Source organism: Eupeodes corollae, chromosome 2 (genome assembly GCF_945859685.1).
Source record: "Eupeodes corollae chromosome 2, idEupCoro1.1, whole genome shotgun sequence".
Taxonomy (NCBI): domain Eukaryota; kingdom Metazoa; phylum Arthropoda; class Insecta; order Diptera; family Syrphidae; genus Eupeodes; species Eupeodes corollae.
In genome coordinates, this window is record NC_079148.1 from 123,320,065 (window position 1) to 123,335,320 (window position 15,256).

The window sequence follows — 15,256 nt, forward strand, 5'->3', positions numbered from 1 at the left end:
ATCAGTTTTTATCAATTTTGCGGTGCACTTTTTTAAACTCTTAAATTTAAAAAAGTTGGATTTTTCTAAAAATTTGAATAAATGATGAAAAAAATTATTTTGTATAAAATCAATTTAGCTATAAGACAATATGCTTATTTTTTGCCAAAATATCAGAGTTAAAATAAATTTGTATCAACTTTCAATATTGTTTATTTTTTTTTGTTTTTTAGTGTTTGTAGAATTAATCATTACTTCGATTTTCCGTAAATTGTACGTTATTCTTCATTGAAGTAAATAATTCTGGAATAAATATTGTTATTTATCCGGAAAATATTTGAGTATGCAATTTCGAAAAGTGCACATCTCTGAAAATTTAAAATGTTTAGGAATTAAAAAAACTGGTTATTTTTCAAACTAGTGCATACATTTTATTTTTTTCCTTTGTACAGGCGATGACGTTTATAGTAGAATTAATACCAGAGATTTGCTGTTTTCGATCTTAATGGGTGTCGACAAGCATTTTCGTCACATTAGTATGAAAAAAACGTATTTGCCAAAATATCTGACATGCACCCTTTTCGAAATTGTGTATTCATTTGAGGTGACAAATATATTCTATTTTTTGAATTTTTTTCCAAACCTCATTATTTTTTATAACATTACATTTTTTAATATACGAGTAAAATTTAATTGAAGTTGTTAGATTTATTTATTAGTGATATACGTGGCAGCAATTAAAATTTTGTAATTATTTTTTAAATTTCTATGGTAAAAAAAACTACAATATCTATTTTCTTGGTAGCCCCTTCTGCATCTTTGATGTTATTATCTGTGGATCAAAACTTAATTGAAGTTGATATTTCTATAGGTTCTTGAGATTAATATAGACGACAAAAATGATATCACGAACGGATCTATCTTGAAACGTCGAGAAATGTCAAAATGTTCGATTTGACAAATCGGACCGAAGCGAAGGAAAGTTAATAACGAACATCAGCACTTGAAAAATGTGTTCCAACATTTTGGTGTTTGAAATTTTAAAATATCATTTATAGCTTTCGTGATTTGCATCCACATATAAACAAAATACAAGAAAAACATTTTAAATTACCAACAATATTTTGCATTTAATGAAATATGTGGGTTGTTTTGAAAATACATTTTGTTAATTTTTTATTTAGTTTTATTTTCATTTGATTTCAATTTGATTTTTCTCATAATTTTGACAAATGTTGAAAACATTATTTCTTATGAGACAAAATCCTAAATTTTTAAAAAGATACATGATTCAAAAATCAATTTTTTACAAATTTTAGTAATTTTTTCCATTATTTTTTATAGAAAAAACTTTAAATTCGATTTTTTCTAATGTCAAAAACGTTATTCTTCGTTGCACGGAATCAGTTTTTAGAAAAAAACATTTCTTGTTCGTAAAATATTCGAGGTAACAAATATTTTTTTTCAGTGGTTTTGATTTATAAAAAATCGTTAATTTAATTTTTTTCCAAAAATAAAATATTTTGGTATCACGTTACAATATATAATATAAAATTTAATTCAAGTCTCAAGCAATATTGGTTCGTGGGATATTTTAGGTTAACCAAAATGTTCACTTTTTTTTAATTTCTATGGTTAAAAAAAACACTCACTCAATTTTTCTGCATCTTTCTGAATTATTATCTGTATAACAAAATTTATATGAAGTCGATATCTTAACTGGTTCTTGAGCTATGGACTACGAAAAAAAATGTAGCAAAGTACGTCCACACGCACGCACGGCATTTCTCTAAAAATCTTTTATTTCGACTCTAGGGACCTTGAAACGTCGAGAAATGTCAAAATTTTCAATTCAACAAAAACAGGCTGATTACAATAATTTCCTATAGGAAGTTTAAAAAATGCAGCGATCTTTAGTTTTATCAAATAATATCAATTATTCTCAGACTCACTGTACTTTCTTATCCGTGCGATACATTTTAACTCTTATTATAATTTTCTTCACCTCCCCTCTGTTTCCATAAATTCTTTATTATGTCTTTATTTTTCCAGCTTAAAATTGACACGTGATAAAAATAACAAACAAATAGACAAAAACAAAACAAAAATTAAACAATGAAATCATTTTTCGAAGAGAATATTTTGATGACGTCGCCGCGTTCGTGTCGCGTCAGCGTAGTTATTGTAAAACGGTAACTCCAATAGAATACACCGCAAGAGAAAGAACCAAAACTATCCCTTTATACTGCCTTACAGGTTGCAGAGCAGTCTCAAGCTCTCAAGTCTCCGCCAGCCAGAAGTTACTCACGACCACGATCACGATCGTAACAAATCGTCAGGCTAACAAGAGGCAGTGCATAGCGTAGTACGTAGTTAACAGTAGCTTCTCAGTACGCTTTGTATATTTTGACGGCACGAATCGGCGCGGCGTCTATTAATACGCGCATAAGAAACAAAAAATAGTATTTATTAATTTGTTTGTTTAAGTTTATTATGAATTTAAATTATCATATTTTTATTGAAAATCGTGATAGCAAAAAATAAATTGTGAATTTATTGAGGAAATTCTATAAAATATATTCTGTATTTTTTAAATATATATTAATACCTGGAAAGCTGTGCTATGTTTTTGGTATATCAGTGAGATAATAAAGTTAAGTGCAAGGCAAAGTGCAGTGAAGTGAGGCGAATTATTTGAGTTTGAGTTTGATAAGAGTGGAAAAAAGTTATAAAGCACAAAACATTGGATTACATTTAAAAATTGCAGCGCAATAATTACAAAAATTCAATATATTTATCATTTTATGGATACAAATTTGAATTCGGATAAGATAAGATATGTAAGTTTGTTGTTGTTTTTTTTAAAAATCAATTTAATTCACCACTGAAAATGTATCACCTCGCCTCATTTAAAATAACATCAACTTATTTTCTTAGGAATCGTAGATAGGTACATACCGATGATGTATTATTTAAACAATTTTAATCAGTAGGTAAATATTGACAAATATTATATGCTTACAGTTGTTACCTTGAAAGTGATGTTTTTTACAGAGCTATGTACCTATGTACATACATACTATGTACCTAATTATCTATTCTCTGTTTTGATTGTTAAAGTGTGTTTTTTAATTATGATGATGATGATGCTGTTGTGGTCATAATTGTTGAGTTTAGTGGTTGGCACTTGTATTTATTCAACCGCACATTTTTGGAACGCGGTCTAAGAGGTATGATGTTGGGTTGAATTTTGCAGTTGATATTTAGAAATTGTTACTGACTCACTTCTGACAGTCAGTTGATAGTTGGGAATAAAAAGACTTCCTACAACTAAACAAAAAAACAGTGCTGTGCAGAGAACGTTTTAAAATTTCAAGTGATGAATAAGTTTGAAGTAAAACTTTTGTTTTGATGTTGAATCAATTTTTAGAACCTTATAAATTTAAAACATTATACAAAAATGTTTCAACATTTATCGAAAATATTCTAGTTAAAAAATATATGCCAAAAAAAATATATCTGTTATAAAAATTAGTCAAACAAATCAAAAAGTACTTCATGATTATTTGTCAAACATAAGAAATATATAGTCAATTTTCAAGTTCTAAAAAATTTTTGGCATCACATTTGTCGAAAATTTACGATTTGAACTAGAACTAAATGTTTGATAGTGAATAATTCCGAGGCTAGTTATTCTCTTTTATAATAGTTCAAAACCTCTTTAATGAAATAATTGTGAGTTAATTTCATACGAACAATACGTTTGAAAAGATTATTAGTTGTATTCTTAATTCCAAGAAAGCAGTGCCTTGAAAGATGCCTCATTATTTTTGACTGTTTTACAAATAATTTATTTGAATCGATAGAACAAAGTCCATTTTATTTAATGTTTGAAGATTATTTTATGGAAATATTGACCTTTGTTTTTTCAATTCGTCAATTGAAGCAGGCTTGTCTGTATATACATGAGCTCTAACATAGCTAGGTACATACAAAATACTCTAAAGGCGTTAAATAGCACAATATAGGCGGGCAATTGACCGGTCCCGAATGTGAAATAAAATGTTCACCGAACTCGCCTCTCAATAAGTCCATTGTTGCACGTACTGTGTGGCATGGGGAAACGTTTTGCTGAAATCATATGTCATGCAAGCCAAGCTCTGGCATTTTATAAAAAAAAAGTTGGATATAATTTCACGGTAGCTCGAAATTCACAGTTACGTTACAATTCGTATCATCTTTGAAGAAGTACGGTCCAATGATGCCACCAGCCCATAAGCCGCATCAAACTGTGACATTTTTTGGATGCATTGGTAGATCTTGCTATGCTTCTGGCTGATATTCACTCCAAAGTCGACAATTCTGCTTATTTACGTACCCATTGAGCCAAAAATGAGTTTATGAATTTCGTCGCTAGCTGGAAGAAGGGTGCGATGAACTTTCTTAACAGAGCACAGATTTTGATAATATAATTCAATAATTTGCAAGCGTTGTTTGTTTTTAAGACGATTCATGGTTAAATTATAGACCAAATTAAAGATGTTTGATAGTGAAACAAAACGTGAGTCAGCTGTTTAAACCAGTGTTGCAAAATTGTAAAAAAAAGCTAAAAAAACACCCTTAAAAAAAAAAAATTAAAAAAAAAATAGGAGGCGCAACAGTCCGTGGAGAACCAGGACCTAGTGACTTACAACTCTCAACCATTCCTGTTTGCCAGTAATCGCAGGGATGGAGGGGACCTACAACTTATATGCCGAATCCGAACGGCTTATTCGCCAAAGCACTTTTTCATGACAAGAATTACTTACTTACTTACTACAGTCCGGGGTGGACCTGGGACTCAACCAACATGCGTCTCCAGCCAGCTCGGTCCCTAGCTAGCTGTCTCCAATTTTGCACGCCGAGTTGGTTAAGGTCCTCTCCCACCTGGGTGCGCCACCTGAGTCGCGGTCTTCCTCTACTGCGCCGTCCCTCGAGATTGGATTCGAAGACCTTCCGGGCTGGAGCGTTGATTTCCATCCGCTCTACATGACCTAGATGGCTAGGTCATGTAGAGCGGATGGACATCATAAGCCGTTGGACTTTAATTCTGCTAACTAGGTCAGTGTCGCTGTACAGCCCGTACAGTTCGTCGTTATATCTTCTACTCCATGCTCCATCTATGTGTACGGGACCAAAAATCACCCAAAGAATTTTTTTCTCGAAGCATCCTAAGACAGGGTCCAGGCCTCAGCGCCATAAATGAGAACCGGGATGATGAGTGTCTTATAGATGGTGATTTTATATGCTCGAGAGATGACTTTTCTTCTCAATTGCCTTCTAAGTCCAAAGAAGCAGCGATTTGCAAGAGTTATTCTTCATTTTATTTCAGCGCTGGTATCGTTGTCTATATGTTAAAAGCGTAGCCTAGGTAGACAAAGTCCTTAACTACCTCAAAGTTATAGATGTCCATGGTGACGTTTTGTCCAAGACGTCGTTGTTAAGTGTCCTTTTTTGATGACAGCATATACTTGGTCCTGCCCTCATTGACCACTTAACCCATCTTCATCGCTTCCGTCGCAATGCCCAAAATTCTAATTATGTCAATATCATCTGCGTATCCGAGTAATTGGATGGACCTTTGGAAGATTGTGCTTCTAGTGTTGACGGTTGAGACAAGAATTAATCTTGGAGAATTTTTCAATTCTTCGCAAGAGGAAGTAGCCGTGAAAAAAATTTTAAGTGGCACATGAAGGGATAGAACCCAAGACTTCTCGCATGACAGTCCAACGCACTAACCATGATGCCACGGGTACTACACCAATTAAAAATGTCCCACTTTTTTTCTTAATACTCCACAAAGAAAAGACATTCATCTTTAAGGAAATATTCGACTATGTTTAAATTGATAATAATTTTGACTTGTTTTTAAAATGATGTACATGTTTTTAATATCCTCCGAATTAATTTATTTAAAACAACAGCCTTATGACTTTTAAGTTAATTTAAAAACTAATATCTCCTACTCTGTTCTACCGTATTAACTTTTGATGTATATCCTATTCGATATAAAGGTGGGATATTCGACCTTATATTCCATGAAAAAATTGGTTTTATTTAAGAATGTTATCAGTTTCTTAAACCAAAACCCCTTTGGGACACTCACAGCATAACACACACTTTCAAAACCCCCTGAGTTATCGCAGGAGGTGATGGTTTTAAGATTTTTTTTGGTAAGCAGTTATTTAGAGCAGTTATTTTATTTTTATGTGAAAAATAAAAAATAAGGATTTTGATATCTGGTAACATTTTGAGAAAAATCCAATTGACATTTTTTTTTTACAAAAAACAAGAACCTAAAACAAAAATTACTAAAAGTTGTGAAAAATTGATTTTCGACTAAATAACTTTTCAAAAATTTGAGATTATGGCTTCAAATTAATTTTACCTTAAAAAAAATATTGTTTTCAACGTTCGGTAAAATTTTGAAAAACATCTAATTGACAGTTTTCTTACAAAAAATAAAAACCTAAAAAAAGAATGAAAGTTGAAAAATTGATTTTCGACTCCAATATCTTATCAAAAATTTGAATTTTAGCTTTAAATAAATTTATTTTATAAGAAATATTGTTTTCAACATTCAATAAAATGTTGAGAAAAATTGAATTGACAGTTTTATAACAAAAAATAAAAACTTAAAAAAGCATTACTAAAAGTTTATGAACATTGATTTTCGACTTAAATATTTTTTTTTTTTTTAATTTAAAATATTGGTTTCAATTTCATTTTATCTCACAGAAAATAGTGATTTTGATATTCAGTAAATTTTGTATAAAAATCCAACAGTCTGTTTTTTCATAAGAAAATTAAAATTTACTACAATTGGTAAAAATTAGTTTACGGCTAAAAATCTCGTTAGCAAAAATAGTTTTTGAAATCAAACTATTTCATCATTATACAAAATATTGTTGGTTATTTTTAATTTTTTAGAATCAGTTAAATTAACTGATAACTTTTTTAACAAAATACGAAAACCTACAAACGGGATGGCAAGCTATCAGTGTGGGTCGCATCCCAGCCTCTTTTTTTTGTATTGAAAATAGCCATGTTAAGAAACCAAAATTTAACGAAAATTTTATAAAAATCTATAGGTTCGTTATTTAGAAAGTACGAACGCCTAACGCGAGTTCAAGTTGTAACTCATGCAAGTGGTAACTCATTCTACTCAGTGGTTTGGGTTATAGGGGGCAAATTCAGATAGACGGATGTAATTGGAAGACCCACTTTTTTCGACTTCTTTACCATGTCATGTTTGATTAAAATCTCGAGTTTGAAATTTTGTATGAATGCAATACTTGCCATGCAGTCACATGATAAATCGCATGATCAAGATGAAAAATTATATACGGAAAAAAGGACATTACGCGACCCTCAGAAAACTTCTCACGCCATATAAAATGGTTAGTCGTTTCGTGTGGCTTGACAGCTCGTCTTGTTAAAACCACAATTATTATTTGAATCATTATTTCTAGACAGCCAAAAGGTGTTAAATGCAGCAATATCTTTCACTGAGCGTACGTAAGGCACAGGCCCAGAATATAGCTTGCACTCCCTTTAGATTTCTTTCTAATTTTTCCGGTGATTATGACGACCGTAATAATCGTAACGGAAAATGGTTTAGCACATTCAGTTCATGACACTGCAAATGTGAGTTATGTTTGACAAGTCTTAAATAAACTTAAACAAGTGGCCTTATAAACAAATTTTATTTCTATAACAAAAAATTGTTACTTTAAAAATGATTCTTTTATTTATTTTCATGAAAAATTATACTTAAAAAAATGTTTATAAAAATTGTTGTAGTGCGTTGGACTGTCATGCTAGAGGTCTTAGGTTCAACTCTCGCCTGTGCCATCCAAAAAAAAGAACACACATTTTTTTTAGGGTACTTCCTTGGCGCGGAGTCCAAAAGTTATTCTTGTCATAAAGAGTGCTTTCTTAAGTTACCGGATTCGGCTTAAAATTGTGGGTCATCCCTGACAACAGTACTCGCACACATGAATGGTTGATTGTTGTAAGTCACTAGGCCCTGGTTCTCAATGAACATAAAATTTGACCAGTTTTTAAACTAAAATCCTCAAACCAGAATTCAATTTATTCATATTACAATACTTTTGAAGCTCAAATAAAAGTTTTGGTAAAAATATTTTAACACACCACTGTACATAAAAATAGTTACCCTATAGTACCTTACCTCCTACCAACAGCGTGGGCAAATCGCAAAAGTGAATTCAATTCAAATAAATGATAAAGAGAAACAACAACAAAGAAAAAGTGAGAAATGGCAAAACTGGTTAAGTTGTTATAAATACTGTCATCTGGCATCGGAATCTGGTAACGGAATGTGTGTTTATTTGAATGAAATATGATGCACAAAATGACGTGTTTGTTTATGTAGTCTGTTATAGTCCTTGAGATATTAAATTGTGCGGGTAATAAATTTTAAATTTTTATTTGATATGCAATTGAAAATAAATTTTCTTTTGGTTCAACAAGATGGTTTGTGTCGTCTGCGTTCCTTCATAATATCTATATACATGTGTAGATACATATTTATGTAGCTATGTGTTATTATTTTATAGCGAAAAGATACAATTTTTGAAACATATGTATGTATGGATATGAACACACTTGTATGAAGTGAAATTTTTGTGGAAAATAAAGCAGTAAATTTTATTTATTGTACTAAAACACTCATGTCATTATTTTTCCTTATCGTTTTTTCTTTTTTTTTTTGTTGGGAAGTGTGTGTTTTTCCTTTAATAAAAATTATGTGTGTTGTTATTATAGGTATGTAATAGGTTTTGGTATAGGAAACTTGTGAGTTTTATATATTAATTCAATACCTATAAAATTGAAGCAGTTTAATAAAATTTTATTACATTTAGATTGAGAGAGAGGCACAGGTGCATATTGAACTTAAGAGGCTTTTAAAGGACTTTGAGTTCAGTTGAATACCCATGAGACGAAAAGGCAAGTGATTTTAATGATATTGGTTGTTTATTTAATTATCTTTGTCATTACTTTTATTAAGTACCTACCAACAAAGTAACACAATCCTTGTGCTTACTCTTGAATGTTTCACTCAAAGAAATAAATGAAGACATTAAATTAAGAAAAGGCAAAGACTACCAACAAATTTAAACATTAACCGTTATCTATTTTAAAACTAAATATTGGATTAAATTTAATTTGTTTCCGCAGAGAACCAAAAATAAGTAAATTTTTATGTTAAATCTTATAGAAATTTAAAACGATCTAAAAGAAAATAACGGAAGAACATGTTTGTTACATTTGCTCTTGCTTTTGAAAAATATGACTGTTCCAAATTTCATAATCCTGTTCTGACTATTGACATTGGTGCTTCTCTGTAAGACCTTAACAAAATTAATAATAAGAACTTTTAGACGTTGACAAATAATTGTGATCGTTTAGCTAAAATTATAGTAATCGAAACAAAGATAGAATAGAAGACTTTCTTTGATATTCAACAATTCGATCGTTATTGAACTGCATTTCAAAATAAATTCTTTTGCGGGTTTTATAATTTTACTTAGATACCAGATTAACTTAAAATTGGGCAATGGGTTGGTATTATTCGTTTCTTATTAGGACAAGTTAGCGAAATTGAGAAAGATTATTTTGCTTAAAATTGTGAAAATCTGAAGAAATTCGTTAACTTCTTATTAAATTCCCATAGAAAGTTATTGTAATGGGTCCGTTTTATCAAATTGAAAATTTTGACATTTCTCGACGTTTCAAGGTCCTAGGGTCGAAATAAAAGATTTTTAGAAAGATGTCTTTGCGTGCGTATGTACGTACGTTCGCGACGTTTGTTTCGTCGTCCATAGCTCAAGAACCAGAAGACTAATCGATTTCAAATAAATTTCGTTATACAGATAATAATGCAGAAAGACGCAGAAAAAGCTCTCAACAAAATTGCGTGGGTGGTTTTTACCATAGCAGTTTGAAAAAAAGGTGAACATTTTGGTTAACCGTGATATCAAAGAAGTATAATTTTTAAAAAAATCCCACAAACGGTTTTTTTTATAAATCAAAAAACCTGAAAAAAAAAAATTTGTCGTCTCTAAAATTTTACGACTAAAATATGATTTCATCTCCAAAATAATTTTGCGCAGCGAAAAATAATATTTTTGACACCTGATAAAATTTTGAGAAAAATCGAATTGACAGTTTTTTTTATAAAAAATAAAAATCTAAAAAAAAACATTACCCAAAGTTGGTAAAAATTGAATATCGATTCAAATATCTTTTCAAAAACTTGAAATTTAGGCCTCAAACTTATTTTATGTTATAAAAGATATTGTTTTCAATATTTTGAAAAATATTGAAAAAAAAAATAGAATTGACAGTTTTTTTTACAAAAAATAATAAACCTAAAAAAAATTAATAAAAGTTGGTAAAAATTGATTTTCGACTCAAATATCTTTTCAAAAATTCGATATATTGGCTTCAAATTAATTTTATCTTATAAGAAATATTGTTTTCAACATTCGGTAAAATTTAAAAAAAAATCGAATTGACAGTTTTTGTACAAAAAATAAAACTCTAAAAAAAAACAATACTAAAACTTGGTAAAAATTTACTTTCGACTCAAATAGCTTTTCAAAAATTAAAAATATTCAAACTTCAAACTTATTTTATTTTACAGAAAAAATTGTTTTTCGATATTTAGTAAGTTGTATATAAAAATCCAACAGACAGTTTTTTCATACAAAATAAAATCTACAAAAAATAGTACGCAAATTTGTTAAAAATTGATACGAGTACATATAGACAAATCGACAGACGGGATGGGAAGTTATCAGTGTGGGTTGCATCAAAGCCTCTTTTTTATAAAATTGCAAGAAAGTAAAGTAAAGAACGTACATACATATATGTATGATACAAAATAAAATAAACGACTTGGTCACTCGAGCTTGCTCATTTGTCTAAATTGGTTTCAAATATTTAAAGACCATTTGATTTTTTCAAAAAAAACTTATATTTTTCAAGAGTTTTATCTTAAAACGGAATCGTTGGAGCGGTTTTTTAATTGTTTTTGCATTTTTTGAATATGAGTTTAAAAATATTTTAGGTACACAGCTTTAGAGCTCATTGATACACTTTTTACATTTTTACAAGAAAAAAGAGTTAAAGATAATTTTAAAAAATCTATGTGTTCGTTTATGAGAAAATTCGAACTTTGCAATTTTGGAAAAGGTACTTTTTTTTTTCGTCCTTAAAAATTGGAAAAAACGCCTAACGCGATTTGGCTTAAGACCGTAGCTCACAAGCTTAAACTAAATCGACCCAAAAGTTTGGGCTGTAAGGGTGAAGGAAAACAGTCAAACAGACCGACTTTTTTTACTTATCTCCCACCATATTAAGTGGAAAAAAAGAGGCTGGGTTGCGAATATAACAAGGTTTTTATAATTTTAGTGTTTTGTTAATAAAAGTTGTCATTTGAATTATTTTTAAAAAATTAAAAGCAACCAACAATATAGTACCTATGATCTAATAGTTTGATTTCAAACTATTTTCTTAAACGAGATTTTCAGTCAAAAACCAATGTTTACCAATTTTAGTAGCAAATCTAAAATTTTACAAATTGGATGAATTGGATGAGTTTGAAAGACATCAAGAACCGAACATCCATTTTTACGAAACTTGCGTCCTATTTTTTGTAGATTTTATTTTTGTATGAAAAACGGTCAGTTGGATTTATATAAAAAAAAACTATTGAATATCGAAAACAAATATTTTCGGAGAAATAAAAAAAGTTTGAAGACAATATTTTTAATTTTTGAAAAGCTTTATAAGTCGAAAGTATATTTTTACCAAGTTTTAGTATTAGGTTTTTATTTTTATAAAAAAAAACTATCAATAAGATTTTTCTCAAAATTTGCCTGAATGTTGAAAACAATATTTTTTATAAGTTAAAGTCAACCGGGCCAAAGCTGCAAGACTAGCCTCTCATTGGGACTCCTACAAAGAATCCCTAAGAATCTACAAGAAGGCACTAAGGAAATCCAAGCGATCTTCTTGGCGATCCTTCTGTGGCATGATGGAAGAAACTTCCGAAGCCTCTAGGTTACGGAAAATTCTTTCAACTAATCCAGCTATGCCAAGCTGCTTGAAAAATGCAGACGGCTCCTGGACAAATTCAAGTAATGAATCGCTGAACTTACTGTTGGACACTCACTTTAAAGCAGGTAAATGCTCCCAAGACAATCCTTAAGATCTACGACCTATAAGTCTATCATCATTCCTTCTTAAGACCCTGGAAAGATTGATTGATATCCATTTATCAACATGCCTACTGTAAAGGTAAATCGGTGGAAACAGCGTTACGCACTTTAGTTCGCACCATCGAATATTCACTCCATCATAAAGAGTTCACTATGGTTGCTTTTCTTGACATCGCAGGTGCCTTTAACAACGTGGACACATCTGCAATCACATCTACACTGACATCTCTAAATGTTGAGAGTTCGCTTCGGGAGTTTATTCATTTAATGCTTACTAGCAGAATAATTAACTCAAAACTGGGCAACTCTTCTAGCAGACGATTCGTTAGTAGAGGGACACCGCAAGGTGGTGTTATATCCCCTCTTCTCTGGAACCTAGTGGTGAATGAAATCCTAACTAGTCTGGATGCGGAAGGTTTCAGAGTAATAGCCTATATGGAGGTCGTTGCTATAGCAGTTTCAGGAAAGCATCTTATCATCCTAAAAGAACTCCTACAAAATGCCTTGGACAGACTATAGGTGTGGACTGGGTGTTAACCCACACAAAACCGATCTGGTCTTATTTTCGAGGAGATACAAAATTCCATTTGACAACCCTCCCTATATTAAAGGAATCCATTTAAAATTCTCAGACGAGGCTAAATACCTGGGTCTTGTCTTAGACAAAAAACTAAATTGAATAAATTGAATAAGTTAAATAAAGTCCAACGTTCAGCCTGCCTATGTATAAGCGGATAGCTTCGCAGAAACCGTCAGCGGTACTGGACACCTTGCTCTACCTTACACCTCTTGACATATTTAGCAAACAAATAGCTGCAAGCTCTGGTATTCGCGTCAATGCTTCGTCGCAGTGGACTAACAACAACATTGGCCACTTCGTAATTCTGAGGTACTTAGAATCAATTCCAAAGCACACAGACTACACCATCCCCCAACTACAATTCGACAGAAACTTCCAGATTTCTATACCTACCAGATCTTTTTGGGAGGATAGGACATTCTTGGAGGAAGAGTCAATCCATTTTTACACAGATGGCTCAAAAACCAAAGAAGGGGTTGGTGGAGGTGTGTACTCTCAACGGCTGAAATTAAGTCTCTCATTCCGCCTTCCCAATCATTGTAGCGTGTTTCAGGCGGAACTTTTGGCGATTAAGGAAGTCTTGTCTTGGCTCAAAGAAAACGTGATATCAACATCTGATATCCGTATTTTCTCTGACAGCCAGGCCGCTATCAAATCTCTGGACTCTGTTTCTACAAACTCTATAACAGTCCATAACTGTCAATCATCTCTAATGGAGATGGCGCAACAGTTTAATATTCACCTTTGCTGGGTGCCGGGCCATAGAGACATTCCAGGTAACTGTATAAGGCAGATGAACTCGCCAGGAACGGTACAGTACAGCCCATCCTACCACGTTTGGCAAGTACTGGCATACCAATCGCTACTTGTAAAATGTTGCTAATGCAAGACGCTGTGAGGAGTGCTGGCACCAGGTGGAACAACATCTCCACGTGTCAAGCCACAAAAAACATCTGGCCAACACTGGATATAAAACGTTCAAGGTGCTTGCGCTCTCTAAGCAGATCGCATATAAGCTCAATAATAGGTGTCATAACCGGACACTGTCTAATAGGAAAGCACGCCACGAGACTAGGCGTATTCTCAAATGACTTTTGCAGAAGCTGTATGGACGAGGAAGAGGAAGAAACGGTTCTTCATCTTCTCTGCACATGCCCTGCTCTAGCTCGAAAACGCAAGAATTACCTAGGAGAATTCTTCTTTAACGATCTCAACGATCTAAATCATATCGGGATAATCAGCCTCTCACGTTTCGTAAGGGACTCTAGCTGGTTCCATTGAGCTTAGGAGGAAGCCTCAAGGTTCATGTGGTATCACAATGGGCCATTAAACTGGCCTAAGTGTGTCCGTTTCCATCTTGGACAGCCACTATAACCTAACCTAACCTAAAGTTATTTCGAAGCCATAATTTCAAATTTTTGAAAGATATTTGAGTCGAAAATTAATTTTTATCAACTTTGAGTGATATTTTCTCTTAAGTTTTTATTTTTTGTAAAAAAAAATGTCTATTCAATTTTTCTCAACATTTTACCGAATTGTGAAAATAATATTTCTTATAACATTAAATAAGTTTGAAGCTATAATCTCAAGTTTTTGAAAAGATATTTGAGTCGAAATTCAATTTTTACCAACTTTGCATAATGTTTTTTTAGGTTTTTATTTTTTATAAAAAAAAACTGTCAATTCGATTCTGATCAAAATTTTATCAGCACAAAATTATCTGAAATTGAATTAATTTTTTATTCGTAAAATATTCGATTTTTAATTTATTATTGTATCGCGTTACAATTTATAATATAAAATTTAATTCAAGTCTCTAGCGTCATTGGTTCGTGAGATATTTAGGGTTAACTTAAATTTTCACCTTTTTTTTTAAACTGCTATAGTAAAAAAACGTCCACGCAATTTTCTTGAGAGCCCTTTCTGCATAGTTCTGCAATTTTATCTGTACAAACAAATTTATTTGAATTCCATAGCTCTTCTGGATCTTTATCTATAGACGACGAAAAAAACGTTGTTTCTTTTATTCAAATACAAAAATCTGACCGGTACATAAATACAATTTGAAAATCTCTATAAGGAACTGTAAGTCACATGCAAGCCTCTTCTTAATTTCAAAATAATACTGAACACTGTCATAGTACAGAAAATCTTGACATTTGATTTCGAATTTAATTTCCATTTGTTTCAATTTAACAACAAAAAAAGAGGAAGAACTTTGTTTTCAATAAAATATAGTAGTTACCTCTCGCAAGTCCCTTTCTAAATAAATCTTTTACCCTGTTTGTTTTCATAAATACAAACATTTATAATATCAACTTGAAACCAAAACCGATTATTATATAAATGTTTTTCCAAATGGAGTATTCATCGAAACGGAAACAGAAACCAAAATCAAACATACATA

At 31.5% G+C, this 15,256-nt stretch overlaps 1 protein-coding gene across 9 annotated transcripts in view; it reads left to right on the forward strand.

The window, feature by feature from the left end:
- Positions 1-2,155: 2,155 nt before the first annotated feature.
- The window catches only part of LOC129947949 (serine-rich adhesin for platelets), a 206,508-nt gene continuing 193,407 nt past the window's right edge, over positions 2,156-15,256 (forward strand). For 3 of the 9 annotated variants that reach the window (XM_056058730.1, XM_056058731.1, XM_056058728.1), the window contains exon 1: positions 2,172-2,819. Coding sequence is in view for 7 of the 9 variants with exons in the window: in XM_056058728.1 (XP_055914703.1) it covers positions 2,784-2,819 (36 nt within the window). In the remaining 2 variants the exon portion in view is untranslated. Of the gene's footprint in view, positions 2,820-15,256 lie in introns of all 9 variants that reach the window. The other 6 variants (XM_056058733.1, XM_056058734.1, XM_056058727.1 and 3 more) reach the window with 5 other exon arrangements.